This window comes from Schistocerca nitens, chromosome 4, assembly GCF_023898315.1.
Source record: "Schistocerca nitens isolate TAMUIC-IGC-003100 chromosome 4, iqSchNite1.1, whole genome shotgun sequence".
Taxonomy (NCBI): Eukaryota; Metazoa; Arthropoda; class Insecta; order Orthoptera; family Acrididae; genus Schistocerca; species Schistocerca nitens.
In genome coordinates this window covers 900,454,774-900,479,625 of record NC_064617.1, presented here as the reverse complement: position 1 = coordinate 900,479,625, position 24,852 = coordinate 900,454,774, and the positions used below count along the sequence as shown (strand labels likewise).

Genomic DNA, 24,852 nt, shown 5'->3' with positions numbered 1-24,852 from the left:
TATACAAGATATACGTTGCAAGAGGTATATTTCCTGGCTCATTTTGAACAGAAGACACTCAGAATTTTATGAGTAAAGCTTCTCGTGAAGTGTAATGTCCTTCTTGTAAATTCTCCCACTACAATTGTTTAGGCATTTCTTTGACATTTCTGCACTGACAAACAAATCCATGTTTAAGTGTGCTGCTCTTGTTTGACCCTTTTCTACCTCTTTTGTTAAACTAACTTGGTAAAGGACCCCAGGCTGACAAACAATACTCAAGAATTGGTAAAATGAGCATTTTGTGAGAAACTTCTTTCATACATGAATCACTCTACCATAGAATTGTCCCAATAAATTTGAGAATGTTATTTGGAAGGCATATCTTCGTGCAAATAAAAATGACTGATTCAGCTATGTATGGAGTACAATGTTGATGTAGCATGATATTCAAGAAACCTACAGCCACAGCAATCAAATAAGACCCAAAATACATGAAATTTGAATAGTACTGAAATACCACATAGAAAGGATGGAAGTGTCACATCCACAAAGCCTAATACCCTGATCTTGTCACCAGCTTTTACAGTGGAAAATGATATAGAAATAACAACAATTGGGCTTTCCAACATCAGTTTATAAGTCTCCAAATTCTCTTTTCTCTTTCAACAGACTGAACAACTTCAGAAATCAGAAAATAAACTTTGTAGTAGGAGATTTTAATTGACACAGCAGTAAGTGGTGATATGAGTTCAGTAATGACATGTAAAAGATGAGCCAGACAGTAGGGGTTTTACTTTATTATATGAGCTTTCAAACAGTAACTTCATTTTTCCAGCCACAGCTGGCTGCGTTGGCTGCCTGTAAATTTTTTCGTCCCACGGTTTAGCAACAGGAAGTCAGTACCGAGGAAGGGCACCTCGTTCACGCGCCTCCCTCACGTGCTTATGAAGTAACGCCGTTCCAGGTGTCACTTAGCAGGCAACGCTCTGGAAAGTTCCATTGCAGCTCCCACAGGTTTCTCGGTCCCGACCAATCAGGGTGGAGGAAGCCACGTGGTGCGTCGAATATACCCGGCCACTCATCGCCGGGCCCCACTCTCTTGTCTTCTCGAGCTCTTGGATGCGCGCCCTGTAGCAGTGAACATCTCCTGCTTCTCCCGGTGCTGCGGCATCGGGGACTTAGTTTTCGCAGCCGGCATGCTGCTCGGACTGACCCGATTGACCGAAGCCAACTTTCGTTAGCTTCGCGAACTATGTTTTGCCAAACTCTATGCCCTGGCTCACCCTTGCCTCCCTAGGCCTGGCTATATGACCCCTTTTAAACATGCTTTCGCCAATAAATGGCCTTTGTCTAAATATTATCCTATTCATTCCATAAATCCCACTGCCTTCCCAACTGCCCATCCTGTACAACTGGTGTCAGAAGTGCAGATCTGTTCCCGTAGCAACTTTGTTGCTACATTAAATTCTTTCCGTCGCCATGCACTTTGCGCATGGAATGCGCCAACTGGGCGCCATGTTTCCTCCATGCAGGCCGTGGCTGTGCCAGTAAACACGCACAGGGCGTGCGCTGCAGCGAGGCAGCCCATGCTAGTCAGCCACGTGAGCTGGACACCGCTGTGCTGCCTGTTGCCTGAGTTCAAGGGGCCTGCACTGCGCGGGCCACCGTCATCCGTCGCTGCGCCAGCCGCCGCAGCCACCGACGCACCGCCCACCATCGCCCACCACTTTCACCAACGCGCCAGGGGCCTACTGCCATCGCAAACCGGCCGAGCCAGCGCCATCCACCACCAACACATTTGCTGCCACCCGATGGTCTGGATGCCGCCACCGCCAGCTGCCGCCCGCCAGTCACCACTCCACCACACCTTTGCCGCCACCAATGCGTTGTGCCGACTCCATTACTATGTAAGGCACCACGATGCTTCCAACATTAACTTCATCGATCATCCACCGCTGGATTAGGAAACATTGTGGCCTTCCTTATTTGTAACAGTTATTATTTTTTGGTTACTAGCGTTCCTTAAATTTGTAAACATGCTGATGGGAACACGAGTGATGGAACGGGATACTCCTGCAGAGGCACCTGCCTCACAAGACCCACTTGATGCCTTAAATGCACAAATGTGCCAATTGTTCACACAAAATCAGGAGCTACTTGAACAAAACCACGTCTTTAAACAGACGCTGGAAGCTAGTGTGCGAACTTCCGTATCTGTGGCTAGCTCCACCCCTGTAACAAATGCTCAAACTGTGGCAACTAACACTAATCCTGTCTAATGCAAATGCCACAATTGCTGCAGTGAACTGACACAGCTGATGAAACTTTACCATAAAAAAACGATAGGAATACACCTTTGTAACTGCCAGTAGATCAGTGACTACATGATGCCATCTACCTGTCATTTGAAATAAATACTATTAAATGTATGTTTTGCTAAATGATCACACAACAATAATAACAAGAATAGGTACGTCCAAGTTAAACAACAAATATGTTACTCTAAAGTACGAGGAGTCTTCCTCAAGTGCTATTTTATTGTTTTCATAATGCGATGTTGAACAGACAACAAGGTAAGTTTTTATGGTACCATGTATTTCTGTATATTAAATGCCATGGAAGGAGTCACATAAATATCGCCGCTGTTCTCTACAGCTGTTCACATGCGTCGGGTTCCGCCTCTCCCTGTCAGCTGGTGATGCGGCCCCCTTCCTTCCCCCTCTCCTGCCCACCGAGTGAGCGGCCATTACCGTTCCCCTTCTCCCGGCCCCCACCTCAGCTGTTGGCGCGGGCAACACCTGCACCTCTTACCCTAGCCCCTCATGACCCCCCCCTGCCCCCTTCGCCCTGCAGGCCACGTTCCTCAGCTACGCTACGCCTTCATACATTCGTACCCTTGTAGCATAACCTGTAAATGTAAAGGGATAGTTATAGAAATAAATTCACCAGCTTAATATTGCCCTACAGATTTTACTAGTCTTATCTAAAGATGGGGATCTATTTGTGTTGTCTATTTGAGTTTTCAGTAAGGAACAAAATCATGAGAGAGAAGAAGTTTTTCCTTGTACGCATTGTCTAAACCATCAGGAATATAAAATGTTGGAATTTCAGATCAATCTCTGGCTATGTTGTATTACCACTCTTGCAGTTAATAAATGGATCTATATGGCGTCAAGGAAGCTGGCCCTTGCGTGATATTTGACCTGTAAATGACCGCTGTGTGGGGAACGCGTTAGCCAAGGAGTTGGGTTTGGAATGCCATCACAAAATACAATTTATTTAGAAGCTTAAAACCTACCAGTTACCTAAATCTTAGCAGGACAGGGTATCTAAATGAATAAATGAGTCATGATAATTTTGCAAACTTTAACGATTAAGTTATCTTAGTTCCTTGAAAACATCCCCCATGCATAACTGTCGTGGACAACATAAGCTAACTCTGGAAGGAAATTTTGTGACTGTACCGAGGAACTAAACTCCATGGGTAGCAAGAGGTCAGACCCAGTGTGAAAGCCAGTACTAACACCGAGCCAGTTGAAACTGGATGCAGCCATACTGTCAGCTGTGCTGTCAGCAACTTACAATCTCACAAGCAGATGCGTGTCACACCTTCGCACCTCAAGCTGCATTGAATCTCAACGCAGAATTCTTAACCATTATATAATGAAGCCTTTGAATAACTTTATGCACATTTTCAATACTTAGGAACTTACTTTCCTTCCAATACACTTTACACATGACAACTGGACTCTAATTTTATTAAAAACAAAAGCACCAACAGGTAAGTCAAATCGATGTCTTCAAAATGCCACTAGCTTTGTCGAGCCACCAATAATGATTATATGGAAGCACGTAGGTGAGAGAATTAACAAAAGGAACAACAATCATACCCTTGAACAATTGATTGGGAGACTGATTATCACCAATATTGGCAAATACAAATCACCACAGGAAACAGCGTATCACATGTTTAATAATTATTGGTCTGTTCATTGAAGGAGACATAAAACCACTTTTCATCAGAACCTTGTTAAAGGAAGTATTAATGTGACATTACACTATTCCACAGCATTAAACATAATATTGCCATGACTTAATGACAGTTTTCTTGTACGGAGAAGTACCAAAGACTGTCAGTTGGTATGAAAATATAAATGAGAGCATAAAGGAATACCAGGGGATTCTTACATTCATTTTGCTACCAAATTTTCTTGGAGAATAAGGGAATTTTGTGAAAAGGAAATGATATTTTGTACTTTTGTTTCTGTCGCAGTTTAGCTACCACTTGTATCTCTATGACGAGTTGCCAATTATTTATGTCTAATTACTTGTGTCCAGTTACTTATGTCAATGCATTATTTTTACTACTGTTCATTTTGTCCATGTCTCATTTATGCTATTATCAAATGTTTAGAGAGTTTTAGCTAGAGTCTGCCACCACCAGTAATTTAGTATTTGTATCAACCGAGTGTTTCCAGAGTCACTGTGTTACTAGAAAGATGAGGATAATTATTTTTGTGAGATTTCAAGTATGCTACAATAAGTTCCTGAGTATTGCCAATTATTTAAGTGTTTAGTAATAATGATGCCTTAGGTAAGAAATTATTTTGAAAGGGTAATTTAAGAGGTAACCATGTTTTATTTCATTTGTATTTGAATGTTTATCTGGAGGGAAATATCACATGCCTACCCCCATGATAGGTAACATGAACAGAGTGAATCACGCCCACAGAACAAGTAAGCTTTGGCCATATACCTAGTCTGTTGGATGAACAAGAGAACCACACATGCAGGGGCACATACCTTACATGATGCAAATGGCGATCGCGCAGAACCCTAGCCATCTGTGCCGTTTTTTTATTTTTCAATTTCGCGGCATAGTCCATTCTACCCACTTTCATCCTTCCTCTCTCAACAGAACAACATATGAAGAGTCATGCACCACCCGTGAGGGCATGTACCTGACGTGACGCGGCTGGCACCCGTGCAGACCCTTAGTTGTCTAAAGTTGTTCCTTCACATTTCCGTTTCACAGCCTAGACTAACCTAACCACATTCATCTGTCAACTTTCAATAGAACAGCGCCTTTTTGAGTTTATTATCCCGGTGTATTCTTACACAAAACTATTCAGCTCATGTGTACTAACACAGTTAGACCTTAATCTTTCATGTCGAAGAAGAGTTCACGAGAACAGTGTTCTGTGCTCTCTGATGACAGCTGATCAGGCACCATCAGACCTGAACCGCGTCTAGCCCGCAGCTAAACTGCCAGTAAGCTGAAATCTCCGTTCAAAACTTTGAGCCTTCTTTGACCCTGTTTTTCCGTTGTATTTTCCGAAGGAGTACTGACTACTGAAGTAGTAGCACTTAACTGTATGACATGTCTCAGGACACTGCAATATAACCAAGGATAGATGGGAGTTTTAAGCAACTAGCTGGGCCCGATGAGGCCAGCACCTAGGAGTTATAGAAACGGCAAGTTTAGTCGCAAGATGTTGAGAGGATAAAGATGGCGAATTTGGTCTCACAGTAAAGTTTTTATTTTATTTTATGTGAGAGATGTCGAGTTTTAGGAATAAGTACGTAGCAGCTATCTTGGAGTCGTAGAATTGTCATATACACAGTTAAGTAGGCGATAACGTCGTGTCAACGATGCGCCGTGCACTATATCTTCATAAAGGAAAAGTCCTTCAGAAATTACGCTCAACTTAGTTGTTTCTAATTAAATTCCTTACACTTTCCGTGTCCACTATGGAAATCTCTAGATTCTTGTAAAGTTTTGTTTTTCTCCTCCTGTTAGCAACATTGTTGACATTCAATGACACAATCTATGCCCCACCTGCACGACATTGGTTTCATTTTTCTTTGTCAATGTCACTTGTTAGTGAATACATTGATGCATGAGAAATTTCTTCTCATAATGTGCCACAATTGGATGGTCAGCCCAAAGAGGCATTTAACTTTGTTTACTTATCGATATAACATAGGCAGCAATGTAATATGATATTTGTGTGCCTCATTTTTATATTTATGTATGTTAATGTAGTTTCAAACAGAACCCCCTGTAACAATGCATCTAGTGTGATGTCACACGAAATCCCACTTCTGTTGCCCGCCACTCTGAAGTAGCGCCATTGCTGTTTTGCTGGTCATCGTTGAATAAACCATATTGATTATGCACATCTATTCCCTTTTATTCAGTAATGCTATACCCCCTTTTTGTGGCATTTATATTCATCACTGCTCATTCTGAACCCCATAAATCTTTACTCCCATCCAGAAGTTTTGTGTTGTGCTTCTCGCACAGCGCATGTGTGCACTGTGTGCGCTGTGTGCCGCATTTGACAGTCGTAGCAGCTTCGGCTCCGTTTCTCAGCTATCACACACTGCTCTGACGTAACGTGGCCCTGAAGTTATCTGCAACACACTGTTCTGACTTAGCACAAGATTCGGACTTGCAGCCAGCTCCCATGGCTGATGCAGTATAGCCTTGCAGTCAGCTGCTGCACTCCCACCCACCTTATTAATACTACCACGACATTACGCACTACCCTTACCTTGTTACAATTGTTCTTATTGTTATATTATTAAGCCACTAATAACCTTTCATGCCACTATGGCTTACTCACTTAATATTTACACTCATCTACCTATGTGTTTTATACCCAGAAGCTCGTTCATGATTCCCTTGTCAGCTAACTTGCGGGTTTTATCTAATAAATCAAATGATCACCTCTTATCGTCAATTGATGACCTGTTAAAACATGAGCAAGGCCAAATTTCTTACCTTCGCCTGTCAGCACACCTAAATGAATGACAAACAGCTACTAAACTATATACAACCATTATACCCTGTGCCACGGTAACCCTGGTCACTGTTATGCTTATTATTATACTGATATGGACCTTAAAGAAAAAAAAGGAGAGAAAACAAGAACCTATCAGCCATGTGCCCTCCCTTAGTTTTAAGAGTGGAACTGGGTTATTTACCAATGTGAAAACTTGTGCAATACAGTTAAGTGTTCCCTTAGTGTTAACTCCCTTTTTAAATGTGTTTGAAACATGTGAATCTCACCTCAGACCTCATTGCGCTGAGTCTGAGTTCCAGTGCACAGGCTTGGCCACGGCTACGCCCCCTTTCTGCCAGCAGGCTGCACACTGCCCACTGAGGACAACACAACACGCCGCCTCATGCCACTCGCCCCTGCTGTGACTCATCAGTGGTGATATGTTCACATTTCCAACTTATTTAAGCAAAAAAGACACTTTTACTTCATCCTAGCAACAAGAACACTTGGCATGTTTACCTCATTCACACTGTTATGTTTTTTTCTAATTTTGTTTTGATATTCTATGATGTTTTGATGTTTTATGGTGATTCTTGTATACACATATATTGTTGATGTGTGTAAGCCCCTTTGCGACCCCTACAAGGTCTTTAGATTCTCTACACCCTCCCATAGGTTAACCCCCTGCCATCTTCTGAGAGGGCCATTCTTAATCAACAGATGTTTACTTTGTTTTGCAAACTAAAATTGTTTACATTTAAATAATAATTACATTGAGCGAATTCACGTACACTCTCCGCTCCCACGGAAGGGGGAGGAGTGTAAAGGATGAGCCAGACAGTAGGGGATTTTACTTTATTATATGAGCTTTCAAACAGTAACTTCATTTTTCCATTACAGCTAAGCTACAGCCGGCAGTGTTGGCTGCCTGTAAATTCTTTCGTCCCACGGTTTAGCAACAGGAAGTCAGCACCGAGGAAGGGCACCTTGATCATGCACCTCCCTCATGTGCTTACGAGGTAACGCCATTCCAGGCATCGCTTAGCAGGCAATGCTCTGGAAAGTTCCATTGCCACCCCTGCGGGTTTCTTGGTCCTGACCAGTCAGAGTGGAGGAAGCCGCGTGGTGCATCGAATATACCCGGCCACCAGTTGCCGGGCCTGCTCTCTTGTCTACTTGCGCTCTTGGAAGCGTGCCCTATAGCAGTGAACATCTCCCTCTTCTCCCGGTTCCGCAGCACCAGGGACTTAGTTTTCGCAGCCGGCATGCCACTCAGACTGGCCCGATTGGCCGAAACCAACTTTCGTTAGCTTCGTGAACTATGTTTTGCCTAACTCTACGCTCTGGCCCACCCTCGCCTCCATAGGTCTGGTTGTGAGACCTCTTTTTAAACATGCTTTCGCCAATAAATGGCCTTTGTCTAAATATTATTCTATTCATTCCATAATGCTCACCACCTTTCCCAACCGCCCATCCTGTACAGACAATAGCGAGTTACTACACCAATGGGCAGATAATGTGAGCTATCTCTTATTCGTGATAGTAAACTGCCACTTTCCTTCAACAGTGGCTGTTCGCATAGCGGGTATATAATCCAGATGTGATTTTCATCGGTAATAGCATTACACAGTAATGCACTATAATAGTATTCAGCCCTATCTCATTCTCAACACACACCAAGCCTGTGCCAGATTCACTTTGCTATTTGACTACAGTATGTACCCTTTTGCAACAGGTATAACTTCAAGAAAGTGGACTGGCCAAACTTTTCTGTGACCTTGGGAACTATGATATGGAACATCAAGCCAACAGCTGAAGCATATGACCAGTTCATCAATGCTGTTAAGAAGAGTTCCTATAAATCTACTCCTCATGAATGTCACACTCAGTGACAAAGAAGGTCTAAATCCAGATGTAATATCAATCCAAAGGACTACCATAGGCTCTTCAAACAGAACCCAATAGATGAAGAAACCATCAGAGCAACATATACTTCTTTAACAGCCTCTTCAAAGAGAGCAAGTTGGGGAAAACTGAAGAGAGAGCTAGACATACCACAGAGTAGTCAGAAAGCCTGGAGACTCTTAAAGAAGCTCAACAGAGATCCAACAAACTCTCACTTGGATGTGACAGCTAATCAGATTGCCCACCAACTTCTCATGAATGGTAAAACAAAACATAAAATATATCTAAGAGACCTGTGTGGAAGCTACCTTCAAAGAGGAATAAAGGAACATCGGAACTTACGCAAGTTTAACATCACTGAATTGGAAGATGCAATAAACCAGTGGAAGTAAGGGAAAGCTGCTAGTTTGGATGATATCAGAGCAGAAGAAATAAAGAACTTTGTATGGCCACTAAGGAATGGATGATATAACTCTTTATTAACTGTTCAGGGAGGTCCAATATTTAAAAATTATGGCAGAAAGCATTGCAACAGCCATTCTAAAGCCTGAAAGCATAGTGAGGACCCTAAACACTATAGACCAATCTCTCTCCTGTGTCAGTTACACAAGACATTCGAAAGAATGCTATTCACCTGGCTCATTCAGGCTACTGACCAGCAGCTCATCCCACAACAAGTATGTTTCAGACTAGGCAAAAGTGCTGCTGCACAGATCCCCAACCTAACTCAACATTTTGAAGATGGTTTCAAAAACAGACACATCACAAGAGTAGCCTTCATTGACCTTAGCACTGCACACATTATCTTCAACTATTGGATTCTCTTACAAAAAGCATTTGCTCTCATCAAGGATTCGAAACTTACCAGACTGATACCAACACTTTTTGCAGACTAAAGGGTTTCTTGTTGTTTTTCAAGGGCAACAAAATAAGCTATGATCCAGAGAAATGGTCTACCTCAAGGAAGTGTGCTGGCTCCAGTGCTGTTTTATATTTACAAAATGACCACCTACTTCCTTATGTCACACAAAACTTGCCCTGATCACCCACAGTGAAACATTTGAAAAGATAGAACTCCCTCTCGATAGTGTTCTGAAAAGCTAACCACATCCCATAAGGCTAACCACCTACAGCTACATCTACATTTAAATCTGTACTCTACAAACCAATGTGAGGTGCATGGCAGACAGTACATCCAACTGTACCAGTTATTGGGGTTTCTTCCTGTTCCACTCACGTAGGGAATGTGGGAAGAATGATTGTTTGAATGCCTCTGTGTGAGCAGTAATTATTCTAATCTTATCCTTACGATCCCTGTGTGAGCAATACATAGCAGGTAGTAGTATATCTCTAGAGTAATAATTTAAAGCCTGTTCTTGAAACTTGTTAACAGACTTTCTTGGGATAGTTTACACCTGTCTTCAAGAGTTTACCATTTCAGTTCCTCCAGTATCTCTGTGACACTCTCTAATGGATTAAATGAACCTGTGACCATTTGTCCTGCCATTCTCTGTATATATTCAATATACCCTGTTAGTCTTACCTGGTGTGGGTCCCACATACACAGTATTCTAGGATGGGTCACACGAATGATTTGTAAGCAATCTTTTTTGTAGACTGATTGTACTTCCCCAGTATTCCACCAATAAAACATAGTCTACCACCTGCTTTACCCCTGACTGAACCTATGTGATCATTGCATTTCACATCCCTACAAAGTGTTACACCCACGTTGGCCAATCCCAACAGTGACTCATTGATATTATAGTCATAGGATACTATGTTTTTTGTTTTGTGAAGTGCAAAATTTTACATTTCTGAACATTTAGAACAAGTTGCCAATCTCTGCACCATGTTGACCTCTTATCAAGATCTGGCTGAATACCTATGCAGCTTCTCTCAGATAGAACTTCATTACAGATAACTGCATTATCTGCAAAAAGCCTGATTTTACTACTAATATTGTCTGCAGTGTCATTAACATACTACATGAACAGAAAGGGTCCCAACACACTTCCCTGGGGCATACCCAAAGTTACTTCTACATCTGATGATGACTCTCCACCCAAGATAACCTGCTGCATGCTCCATATCAAAAAGTCCTCAATCCAGCCACAAATTTCACTTGATACCCCTAAAGCCTAACCACTCAAAAAGTCTGCTCTGTGCTTTCCATCTCAGGTACAAAGAAGCCATAAGAAAATTGAATTTTTCTTGGAAATGGACCGATGTGAAACACAGCTTCACTCCAAATTACCCAGGAATAACACCAACTCACTTACCTTACCTTCAGATAACACTGCTTCAACATTAAAACATAAAATCAGCACATGGAATAATATCTCAAGAAAGTTAAGAGATACAAACTGGAGAGCTATGCCAAGAGTTCATAGAACCCCTGCTTCAGTCCTGTATTATTCTGCAGCAGAGTATGCCGCCCCCCCCCCCCCCCCCCCCCCGTTTGGTGTAAATAATCTCATGCTAAAACTGTGAACCCTTCTCTGAACAAAGCTTGTAGGGTGATTACATGTGGACCCTTGTCTGAACAAAGCTTGCAGGCTGATTACATGTGGCACTTTCTCTGAACAACGCTTGTAGGCTGATTACATGGAGGAGATTTACTTTCTTGCCACTTCGCACCTCCAAATAGTCATCAACAAGTAACCACTGATCGTAACGACTGAAAGCTAAGAACACTGAATCTCGTCCACTGTTCATCAATGAACAACCTCAGCCTAGGATAAAATTAAGAAAAAGATTCCTTCAAACAGCAGAATCTTTGAAACTCCCTCCCAATGAGGTAAGATTTTTTCATCAACAAGATCGGGTTAAATCATGAGAACATCTTCCGGCTGCCCACAGCAATGAGTGGCGTGTTTAAAGATCCCTTAACCATTTAGGAACTGGTGTTAGTCAGGCAAAATACTCCCCTAAACTATAGAGCTTCTCATCAGAGGATAGCATGTGTGAGTGTGGAAAAGAGCAAACTGTGGAACACCTGTGCAGTGCCTAGTGCCTCTTTATCCATTTACCTGTTCAGCGCAGGACCTTATTCTTGCAAACAAGAGTGTGACTCAATTTTGGATAAATGTCATGAATGTTCTTTTTTGTGAATATTTTTATACTTGATACAACTGTGCATATTGTAAAGGCAGGCTTCTGACATGAGGAAAAAAATAAATAAAAGTTGCTGAAGTACGCCATAGCATAGTGGGCACCAGCCACTGGCCCAAGGCAATTCAAAATAATTACATTTCAGGCAGTGATTATGCACTTGTGCCATATAAAATTTTGTTACATGCAGTACTGAAAGACATTCCACTGACTTTTCTTTTTTATACCAGAGCAATGGTCTCAGTCACAGAACAGTCTACATACATTAGTCTGGACACTCCTTCACTCAGTAGAGTGCGGCCAGAGCTGCGGGCATGATGTGCCACTCTTAGACCATTTGTAACTAACATCCACTTTTAATCAGGTTTCTTGGGAATTGCCATTTTCGGTTGTGGCTGATCCTTTGGTCGAGAGAATTTTTAGCCTCAATGCATATTCTGCCTCTGGATTATCTTTACGTCATGAAATATACTCCACTGGATAGCTGGTGCACTGTTCTGCAATTGATTCACTTCATATTCAGTTTGCACCACTCTTCAGATTTGGTATAGAGAAAGCAGTGGACTTCCAGGGCCACAACTATCAGTCCAAGATTTTGGAAAGCTCGCCCAATTCCGTTGAGCATTATGGATGAGGTTTGGCCAACAACAGATCTTGTACCCCATTTCATACAGTCAGTCTGTTCTCTGTTGGTGGTGGTCAGGAAGGTGAACATACTCTTTGGCTGTGTGAACATCCTAAGGAAAGCATTAATGCTCATGCGTATATTGATTCTTATTCCTTACCTTTGCTGGACAAAACTTTTTCTTAACTATCATGAGCAGAGATTCTTAAAAAATTGACCTAATGAAGCCATATTTTCAGTTGCCTCTTGACCAAAACTCAAGATTTTAGTTTTGAACACACCATTTGGACTCTATTAATTTGACAGGTTACCTTTTCATGGGCTAGCACCTCCACCAGATTACAAAGGTTTCTTGAACAGAAATTGTAGAGCTTCCATTTTACGTCCATTAACTTGATGATATCTCAGTAACAGGTCACACATTGACAAATATTTTCATAATCTCTGTTAGGTTTTTGCAGCCCTTGCACAGACAGGACTTAAATGTAACTTTTCCTAATGTGTCTTCCTTCAACTGCTGGTCACTTATTTAGGTTATATTCTTAGTGAAGAGGACCCTCCGACCACCAGATAATATGTGGAGGCTATTCAGAATATGCTTGTGCCTAAATTTGATAAGGACTTTCAAGAATTTCTAGGAAAAGTCAATTACTATATTTGATTTATACCCCAGGCAGGCTCCATACGTCACTCATTAAATCATACCTATAAAAAGGTAGTACTTTTTACAATGGTCCGAAGAGTGCCATCATGCCTTTCAGAAATTAAAATAGTCCTTCAGTCTGCACCCTTCCCAATGACTTACCAGTTCCACTTGCTATTGATGTTGGCAATAGATGCACCCCCTTGTGTTGGGGCTGTTCTCTCTCATATGTTAGATGATGGTACACAGAGGTCAACTGCATTTATGTGAAAGAATATTACTCCAGCTTAAGAATATTATTCACAGATCAAAAAGTAAGTGTTGCCAATCATATATGGTCTCCATAAATTTTGCATTTCTTCACATGATCCCACATTTCATTTTATTTCTGATATAAATCCCACATCACTTTTTTGACTGAATCACATTGCTTTCTTCAATAGGCTATTTGACAAATTTTCATACTCCACTCAGTATCGCACTAATTCTCATGATTCTAATGCACTTTCTCACCTTCTGGCAGAAGCTGATCCTAGATTTGACCACCAGGACAGTTCGTTTTCAGTTACAGAGCCAACTGGATTAATCATTAGATGAGTTCCTTCTAAATTCCAGAGATATTGCTTCAAAGTGGTCTGCGAATATATCCGGTAGATTTGGCCTACCAAACTCTTAGATTCAATACCACCTGGACTTCATCTTTTATCCATTGGTGGCACCAACATCTGGTTCATCGAGGCCTGATGCTCCTGATGGAAGATGAGGAATGATGATGGGTGGTGGCTCTGTCCTACAATTCCTGCATCAATCCCATAGAAGGATTTCCAGGATGAAACAACCGGTACAGTGCTAAATCTACTGGCACTGTATGGATGATAATGATGCACAGGTGGTTTGATGTTGTGATGTTTGCCAGGTACCCCAGCTTGTTCCAATTCAGTCATTTTCTCCATGGCCAACACTGATGCAGCCATGGAACCAAGTTCATGCTGACTTCACAGGTCCTTTCTTGGGGGTCCGTGTGGTTAATTACTGTAGACTCTTTCCCAAACCTCCCATATCTCACCTGCCTCCAGCAGACAACAATGGTACTTTACAATGATGGTACATTGTACATTGTTGGTGACCGACAAAATGTTCCCAATTCACAGTAGCCAATTTCAAATTTTTTTGTACCCACAATGGAATTAAACATTTTACCACACCCCTTTTTTGTTCAGCTTCAAATGGGCGGGCAGAATGGTTTATTCACATTCTCAAAGTGTAATTTTTAAAAGCCTTAAGTGCTACTAAATAAACTACAGCACTAAACTCCTTCATAACTTCTTACAGGTCAACACCTGGCAGAGCTTCTTCAAAGGCCCCTTCATAGGATACTTCTAGATCTCCTTTGTCTACCACTGGAAGACTAAGCAGACAAAGCCATGCCATCCCATGTGGGTGCACCAGTGTGGACATGCACATCTGTGCACAATCCAGGGTGGATTTGTGGGTCTGAGGCGGAACAGCAAGGGCACTCAGTGGTATTGGTGGCCTTAACATGTGGGATGCTGGGCTGGCACTCCAGCTGTGACACCATGGTCAGCACCCTTTGTCACTGAGGTGTCCACCATCACCACCATTGCAACCACATTGTAGTGCTCTCTACTCTTGGCTCACAGAGGATGGCAGGATGGCTGTCTGTTCCTCCCCTCCTGCAAGCTGAAGTGCACGCCCATGGAAATCAACTTCACTGACATCACTGCAACTGTCACATCCCAAAGGGATGCCACCATTTCCAGAAGTCTCTGGGCCTATGATTGATGCTTTGGATCCAGCACCACCATCACCAGCAGCCCAAATGTCTCCCAGGAACCTTTAGTATTGACAACATCCAACTTCCAGGTGCTTCTGACAGGTTCCAGACAAGTCAAATAGACTGTACAGTTGGTAACAGAGTGTCTGCATGTTACACTATCTTGAAAAGATTGGTGGCTATATTTTGGCAGTGTTCTCTCTAGGACTGCTTCTGCCATGACTGAAAAACAGTTTCAAAACTGCCACCATGCCAAGGAATGCTATAATTTACTGAGAACATTCTGACAATCAAATAAACGTACATTATGCAGTGCTCGCTAAAGCCATAGTGTCTCGTTGCTTTCGCCATTGCTGAATCTGGGTTTAGTAGTATCACAGAAAATTATTTCTAGAAATAGGTGAGAATTCTATAATGACAAGGAGTCTCTGACTCAGATTCCAGCACAGTGGACAGGTGCTGTCCCCCACCTTTCGAGGTTGCCTATGATGCCGGCCCATCTACTTGCTTTTAGAATCTGCAATAATCAGTAATGACTTTTAATGTCAATACATTTTTGCCTGTATACATTGACTCTGTCAGTAGCTGTTTTCCCAAAACAAGGTGCTTGCAGAACGTCTTTGAAATGGTGGCACATGTGAAACCCTGTGCCTGCATGGCCTCAGCGAAGGAGTGTCTCATGTGCCAAGCATTCGCTATCTGCTGTGCTTAAATGTACTGATGTCATGTGTCTTGCCCATCCTGCTGCTTGACTGTCATATCAATGGCCAGTGTCAGTCATGTGACATAATGAACACGCGTTAGCGAAATCTCAAATACAACTGCAGCTATTTTTTTCTGGCCTTCCACTGATGTTCAGAAAAATTTCTTCAGAAACCTTGTAATAGAATAGCTGCTCACTTTACATTTGAATAAGAGAATAAGAGGGAGAAATGAAATACAGAAATCAGATAATTTAAATTTGCAAATAGGCACACAACTTCTCTAACTTTTTCCTTGTGTCAAGCACCTTTTCTTCAGCGTTACTGTATTCGGAGATAGGCTTCTCTGTAGTATCATTTCCAGGACAAAGTTTGTTTGATATTATTGCAGAGAGAACAAATGCTGCATTTACAAATAAAAAATCAAAACCATTGGACTTGGATTGAACTCTACTCTGAACCACCCATGCTCTAATCAGTAACTCAGTTTACAAGCACCATAGTATGAACTACAGCAACAGTAATACACTGAATCTAAAGTAAATAGTATCTTTAAATGCAATGAAATGTCTAATTTAAAACATACCTCACACAGTTTTACCTGAAATCTGGAATTCCACTGTGTGTGCTAAGGCCAGCTCCAGCCATCACAAGCACATTTTTGGAAGTGTCGGCCATATACTTTGCTATAGCTGGTAAAGAATTTGATGGTATATCACTACTCTTTTTATAAAAATTTGCAGTAAAACAACTCCATACATCTGGAATAAAATGTGAGTAACGTTTACAAAATGAACATAAAATTTTGGGGCTGCAAAAGGAGGATAAAATATCTTTGCTTGTGTAAATCCTAGTAAAAAAACAGCAAAATAAAAGATGATGTGCTCTGAGCCTTCCAGAATAAAGACTACTTCCTCAGCAAATATGAACAGAAGTAAATGAGAAAGTAGCTTTTCAATGTTGTTTACAGAGATGTCCTTTACACATGAATAAAAATTAAAACGTTGACTGCTTTTTAATTTAATAGGCTGTTTCACTGCAATAGAAATCAACTACAAAAAATAGGAGGATACACAAAACTCACAACACATGAAATGTATTCCAGGCTCAAAAACATCATACAAGAATGCAATTTTTTATTTTTATTTTTTACAAAAAAAATTCTTTATGGTGAGTTCCATGTATGTGCTCTGGTCACATCAACCTATGTTCGATGTCAGTGTGCAATAACCATTCACAGATGGCTTGTGGCAGCAGTAGATCTGTAGGGTATATAAAGTGTGTCAAGAAGAAGTGGAAAACAGTGCAGTCATTGTAATGCAGAAATTAAGCAAATTATCTGGCATCCAAAAGGGCATGATCATTGGCTTTCAGGCCAAGGATGGAAGCATTTCCAAAATGAGTTAGTTTGTAAACTGTTCACATTCTGTGGTGGTTATATTATACCATGAATAACAAAATGATGCTACCGAAACTGGCACCAAGGTAACTGGTGCACCACAGGCCACAGATGGCATGGTTATGGCTGTGAAGATTTGTACAGGTGAATAGACGTGCAACTGTTGAGCAGTTGACTGCCCAAATGAACCAAGTGGCTATCAACGGTATTTCCTCAATGACCATTAAGCGAATGTTGCTGCATATGGGTCACATTAATGTGACTGGATCGTGTTTTTGCAAATTCACTTAAAGTGAGGTATGGTATTTTAATGAATTTTGAACTATGAGCACTTTGTTATGAATTCACTTATATCATTCCTTGCAGTTGTCCCCCCCCCCCCCTTCTCCCCTCCCCCAAAAAGTGTGTGTGTGTGTGTGTGTGTGTGTGTGTGTGTGTGTGTGTGTGTGTGTGTGTGGATGAGAGAGAGAGAGAGAGAGAGAGAGAGAGAGAGAGAGACTGAAGTTACCAATTTTGATATTCAGCTCTGACGTGTGCTCTCTTTACCCTCAGATTTCACAATTCAAACACAATCCCTGTCCCTTATCTCCCACTAGTAAAAGTTTTAGTTTTAGAAACTTAACATCACATTTTTTATGAGATTTGTCAAAAAGCAATGCCACATCTTGTTGCTTTCTTAATCTCAAATATGTTTCACAAGAAATTAAGAAAAATGCATAGCAATAGATTAAAATATTTTCTTTTATAAGTGATTTTCACAGAAATGATTCAAAGGACCATTATACGTATAATGCTAATAACAAATAAAATACTCACAAAATTTTTTTCGCTGAGCTTGGCTTTACAATAACACAACAGAATTCTATCCTCAAACTAGTCAGGCAAAATGGAAAGGAACTGTAAAGATATTTAAAAATAATGTGTGCTCACAAGACAGAAAATCACAGTAAAGATAGCCCTAAATGCACATTTTCCTTTGTTTGCATGTAATACAAAATGTTTTAGCACATGTATGTATGGGAGAGAGTGTGGCAGATATGATACGCGAGTTGGGATGGAAGTCATTAAAGCAAAGACGTTTTTCTTCACGGCGAGATCTATTTACGAAATGTCAGTCACCAGCTTTCTCTTCCGAATGCGAAAATATTTTGTTGAGCCCAACCTACATAGGTAGGAATGATAATCAAAATAAAATAAGAGAAATCAGAGCTCGAACAGAAAGGTTTAGATGTTTGTTTTTCCCGCGCAATGTTCGGGAGTGGAATGGTAGAGAGATAGTATGATTGTGGTTCGATGAACCCTCTGCCAAGCACTTAAATGTGAATTGCAGAGTAATCATGTAGATGTAGATGTAGATGTATGTGACTCTGGGGTTCCTTCAAGCAAACATGTTGAGTGATGAACATGGGAAATAATCAGTCTAGACAATGAAGCCCAAGTGGAACACTACTCTCAAAGGTTATAACATTGTAAGCAAACACAATTCTTTAAAGTGTGTAGAGTTTAAATAAATTTGTTTGTAGATTTGAAACTAAATTATAATGAGGCAGTGAAGACCACATTATAACAGTTGTTTGAAACACCAAACTCCAGTTTCCATGTAGTCAGGACAATGTCACAATAAGCTCTATTTTTGATGAAAAATGTGCATCTGCTAACCAGTCATGAAGAGGAACTCCTCAACTATAAGATGAATTGTTAGCTTTTGGGTGTTTTAAGGAGTATGTTCACAGGAAGGGAGGGGAAGATAGACAAAAACTGCATATCACTTGGGGACACCATCTAATTTACCTGATGATATCTTCACTAATGTGTTAATCTTCCTCTAGCAACTCCACTAATGAACCAAGGAAAAAGCAGTATTTATGTATGTATGTATGTATGGAGATGTATGTATGTACATCTGGGATCTCCTCCCAAACTCCTGGAGCATTTTGAACTAAATTTGGTGCACACACACAGCAAACTTCACAATTATCACAATTATGGGGTGTATAGCTTCCTACCTCCTAGAGGAGTAGAAATACGGACTAAAATATCTTTCAGCCCCTGCCACATAGACTGCCCTGCATGACAGGCGTACTGTGCGGGAATAGTAATGGTCTGCCTTACTGACCTCCTTAGCAGGGCAGCCCATGTGTCAGGACAAGAAAAAGTTTTCCAGCTCCAGAAGTGTAGGCTGCCCCGGACAGCAGGTGTCTTGTGGAAGTGCTATCAGCCTGCTTTATCAACATGCTCTGCAGGGACTATACCTGCAGAGGGGCATGGATGGAGGAAGGTTGAGATGGATAGAACAAGGGATGGACAGAGAGGGGGTCAGGAAGAGAGGGCTAGGAAAACCAGAAAGGAGGAGATGGGTAGTGAGAGGGGGAAAGGAGGAGATTGGTAGGGAAAGGGGGCAGGAGGAGATGGATATGAGGGGGGGGGGGGCAGTAGGACGAGGTGGATATGACAGGAGGCAGGAGGACATGGCTAGGAAGAGGTGGGTAATTGGAGGTGGGCAGGAGGAGATGGATGGAGAGAGGAAGGGCAGGAGGAGATGGATGGAGAGAAGTGGGCAAAGAGAGAGCGGTGGAGGAAACATGCAATATATATGACATACATGTACACATATGAAGCCATGGGGAAAAGGCTAGTTATAAATACGAGGGCTATCCACAAAGTACATTACGTTTTGGAATTAAAAATAAATAAAGTATTGGAAATTTTTTTTATTATATACAGATGAAAGCCACACTTAAATACTACTTTTCTACATAATTGCCATTTAAATTAAGGCACTTATCGTAGTGATGGACTAGCTTGGAAATTCCTTCGTCGTAAAATTTGGCCGCCTGCGCCTTCAACTACGTGGTTACCTCTTCTTGAAGCTGTGAGTCGTCATCAAAACACTGCATAGCCAACCACTTCTTCATTGCTGGGAATAAGTGGAAGTCGCTTGGTGCCATGTCGGGACTGTACGGCGGATGAGGAAACAACTCCCACTTAAAAGATTCGAGAACATCACGAGTGGCATTTGCCGTGTGGGCCCGGGCGTTGTCGTGAATCAGCAAGATCTTTGAGCCCAACTTTCCCCTGCGCTTGTTTTGTATTGCTCTTCTGAGGTTGTGCAGAGTTTGGCAATACCTTTGAGAGTTTATTGTAGTGCCTCTTTCCAGGAAATCCACAAAAATCACACCTTTTCTGTCCCAAAAGAGGTAACCACATGGTTGAAGGCGCAGGCGGCCGAATTTTACGACGAAGGAATTTCCAAGCTCGTCCATCGCTACAATAAGTGCCTTAATTTAAATGGCAACTATGTAGAAAAGTAGTATTTAAGTGTGCCTTTCATCTGTATATAATAAAAAAAAATTCCAATACTTTATTTATTTATAATTCCAAAACGTAACGTACTTTGTGAATAGCCCTCGTATTTCTGCATAAGTTCTATGCTGTGTTGAAGTCAAGAGGTCTTGCCTTCAGGTGCTGCTCCCAATATTTTGGCAGCTCTCATTTTTGACAATTTGTTCTTGGTATGCAGACACACATGATAGTAAATATTGCCACCTACATAAGAACATGTTATGAATCTTGAACAGTTTAATACTTCAGTTGAGTGAGGTTTCAGATAAGTTTCCCAGAACTGTTCTGTAACAGTGATCCTGGACATTATTTTGTCTCCCAGTTTCCCACTTTCATGTATAATACTACTAATATAACATCTAATAATTTTATGGCATAAGAAATCACAATTTTCCTCGTATTTACAATCTTTACAATTATGAAACAAAATTCTTTGCCACGAATTCTGTCTCATGATTTTATTGTTTTTTCAAGAGACTTTTCCTTTAGACACAATTGTTTCCAGTCTTTCTCAGTCTACATTTGAAAGAACTGGCTTAAAGTTCTAATAGCAAGAGACTCAATATCATTTTCACTGCAAAAAATAGTGTATTTCTAAGTGTTCCTAAAGTTGTTACTATTGCAGTAAGTTGTTACTATTGCAGTAAATAGTGCATAGGCATTTCTCTTCTGGACAAAATATCATCAGTTCTAAGGGTATGCTAAACCTGGATAGCATCACAACATTTCAACAAGTGCCTCCCATATTGGAAGACTGAAGTGTTTCCACTTATGACACAGAAAAATAATCCACAATATTTTATACAAAAGTATTGTAAAATGCTTTATAATTATATTAATCATTAGCTCATGATATTAATGCATTTTACCTTATCTTGATTGAATTTCAATCAGCTCTTTTGTTTCCATTCAGATATCCTTTAAATCATTCTGAAAATGTAAGGGGCATGAATAATTTGCAAGCAGAGGTCTACATCATTATCTGCAAGTGGTTCACAGCACTCTTTTGTTCATATCCCCTACCCCCACCCCAGTTCCCTGGCCCTTGCCCTACCATTTCCCAAGAATTAATTGGAGACGATACAGGGAAATTAGCTGACTAATGGGTGTCAGTCTTTGTGTATCTTTTCAAATGAACTTTGATAATAGTATTAATGGATAAAGTTTGTGTGTGTGTGTGTGTGTGTGTGTGTGTGTGTGTGTGTGTGTGTGAGAGAGAGAGAGAGAGAGAGAGAGAGAGAGAGAGCATTCACACTCATGTTTTCATATCATCCGCTAATAGTATTATCAAAATTTATGTGAAAAAATGCATGATGATTGAGTCCCATTGGTAAGCTACTTTCCCTTTATCTTCTTCTCATTTTCCTTTATCTTCTTCTCCAATTAATTCTTGGGAAATGGTAGGAAAAGGGCCGGGAAAGTAGGGGGGAGTGACATTAACAAAAGAGTGCTGTGAGCCACTTGCAGGTAATGATGTAGACCTCTGCTCATGAATTATTCATGTCACTAACATTGTCAGAATGATATATACAGTATCTCAGTGGAAGCAACAGAGCCAACTAAAATTCAGCCAAGATAAGTTAAAATGCATTAAGATGAATGAACTGATGATTAACATAATTATCAAGCATTTTCAAATATTTTTTGATAAAATATTGTGGATTATTTTGTACTTTGTAAATGGATAACACTTCAGTCTTGAAATGTTTTGGTGATATCCAGATTTCGCATATCCTCCGGACTGATGATATTTTATCCAGAAGATCAATGCCTCTGTACTTTTTACTGAAACAGTAACAACTTTATGTACACTTACAGAGACACTATTTTTTGCATTGAAAATGATATTGAATCTCTTGGTATTGGAACTTTCAAATGTAGACTGAGAAAGATTGGAAACAATTGTATCAAAAGGAAAAATCTCTAAAAAAAACTATGTATGTAATATTCTTGGCCACAAATTCTCTCTCCTATAGTGATATCACAATTATTATGTAATGAACGTGGTTTTTTTTTTTTTTTTTTTTTTTTTTTTTTTTTTGCTCGACTGTTATCATTACAGGACACTTGTAACATCACCATGGACACATCATCACACACAGCAGAAGCAGTGGCTCATCCTACACACAACAGAAAAGAGACCCAGCATTTCTTTTAGTAGTGAATCACAAAAGAGAAAAGCAGTTCAAACCATGTGACACATCTCTCTTGTATATTCAATATGAGCCTCCAGTGCCCAGAGCAGCTAACTAGCAACAAAGCAGCTAACTAGCAATAGCGTACTGAGAGAAATTGCTCTTGTCAAACAAATATCATATCAATGCAAAAGTGAAGAAGACCCACACTTTTTATTTATGAATAAAGGACATGACTCGCTGAAAGGCAGAAGCACTGTATCGTCAACAGATACACAAACACAATGTACAGATCTTTGCTTTGCTAGCTTTCAGAATGAAATTCCTTTCTCAAGCTGTAGGAGAAACATGCATCCAAACACACACACACACACACACACACACACACACACTCACACACACACTCATGCACATGCCTGTCTCTCTACACTGCACTCAGTCGACTGCCAGCTCTTTTCTGGCCCATGGTGAGTGTACTGGGTGAGGTGGGGGTGCTGGGTGGAGTGGGCTGAGGGATGGGGAGAGGCATAAGGCAGGGAGGAGGTTGGGAGAAGCAAATTAGGCAGTGTTTATGGGAAAGGGATGGTGTGTTGGTGTACACACACATGCACACGCATGTGCACATGCTTGTGTGCGCACATGCGCCTACACACACACACACACACACACACACACACAGGACTGAAAGAGGAGAGGAAAAGATGAACTGAGAGAGGAGGTGGCAGAGGGGGGAGGAGAAGATGGCCAGAGAGAGGGACAGGAGGATATGGACAGAGAGTGGGGGGGTTGGAGGACATGGATAGAGGGGGGGGGGAGGAGGAGAGGGACAGAGAGAGGGCCAGAGGAGACAGGAAGAGAGAGGGGGAAGGATGAGATGGATTAATAGAATCAGAATACATACACACCCGGTAACGCCAGGTACTCAGCTAGTAAGGTATATAATGACATAGCATAATTTTTTGAACCGAAACTTACCAGTGCCCTTCCTCTTACTTATTTATATTTCTTTTCTTTAAACACTCTCATTCCATTCAATTCTACCAAAAGTATTTACCATTTATGAATGTTTGTGAAGCAATATTATCTTCTTCTTCTTAAAGTTGTATGATTGCATTTATGCAGAGTTACAACCACCATCATAACAATGTGCAGATCTCCATTTATCCTTCCATAAAGCAAAAATTTAATATGGTAGTGTTGTAATGAGATGTCTGGTGTCTTCTTGGGGTTACAATTATGTAAAAGAAACAGGAATCGTTATTAATTCACCATCTAAGAATGATTTACATGCATATGTACATAGTTTCTATTCCTAGAACCATTAGGTGTTGGAATACCAATGGTTATCCTCTACCCCATCCCCTCCCTATAATTGAAAATCCCCCAATATATACAAATGAAGTAAAAAAATACCTCACTAGCCACAATTCATTACAATATTTGGACTCTGGCCTGTTCATGGTGTAGTGCAGATGGCAATGCGTTATATTGTTAGGCTAAAGGCAGCCAATGGGAGAATGTTATGGAGAGGCCAAATACAAGATCTTCACTAAGCAACAAATATATGCTGTAAAATACAAAGTTTTAGCATTGCATGGATGACTCTTTTTCCCCCTTTCTTTTAATCACTAATATTTGTAATACATTTGCTCTCGATTGTTATCTTGAAATAGTTATTAGTAATTTGAAGTGAAATACAATACTTTGGTTATAGAAACAGATGAAGTTTTAGGTTGTGTTGGAAGGTGGTTATTAGGCAGTGGACTGATGAAAATAAAAAATGTGTCCTCGGAGTCTTTCGCGGTAGTGTGTCTGAATAAAATCTTCTTGGCTTTCAAGCTGCGTCAATTCAAATAAAATTCTCCAGCTTTCAGTGGCTAACTCAACCATCGTCATCAGGAGTAAAACTTTAATGAGCATAATTCTCTACTCAGTGTGTACCCCTGGTCTGTTAAAATTGTTGTTCATTCTAATGTGCTACAAAATATTTGTTGTGGTAAAAATTTGATCTGTAGGGTTTGGTTTGGTTGGGTGGCACTAATTTGATTGTGACTTGGTGATATCAATGACTGTGAATGCAAAACTGGATGTGAATTCAGTATTTTGGTTGTGATGACAGTCTAATCTGTATTACAGTCTGAGGAGCAGGTTGGCTATTGCACAGACTGCAGTATGGAGGATGTAGTAATAGGCATCCCTGCTACAGAGAAGCAACTGAAACAGCTGAAAACAAATACGTCACCAGGACTGGATGAAATCCCAATTTAATTTTACACAGAGTACTCTATAGTATTGGCCCCTTACTTAGCTGGTATTTGTTGTGGATCTCTCACCCAGAGCAAAGTCCCAAGTACCTGGAAAAAAGTGCACGACTCCTACATATAAGAAGGTAAAAGAATGGATGCATGAGATCCTTAACCTCA

The 24,852-nt window shown here is 40.8% G+C and overlaps 1 protein-coding gene across 1 annotated transcript in view; it reads right to left on the bottom strand.

The window, feature by feature from the left end:
• LOC126253447 (NAD-dependent protein deacetylase sirtuin-3-like) overlaps window positions 1–24,852 on the bottom strand; it is a 75,195-nt gene that overhangs the window by 40,055 nt on the left and 10,288 nt on the right. Inside the window, exon 3 of the mRNA XM_049954793.1 lies at window positions 16,155–16,314. Coding sequence (XP_049810750.1) covers window positions 16,155–16,314 — 160 coding nt within the window. The remainder of the gene's footprint in view (window positions 1–16,154; window positions 16,315–24,852) is intronic.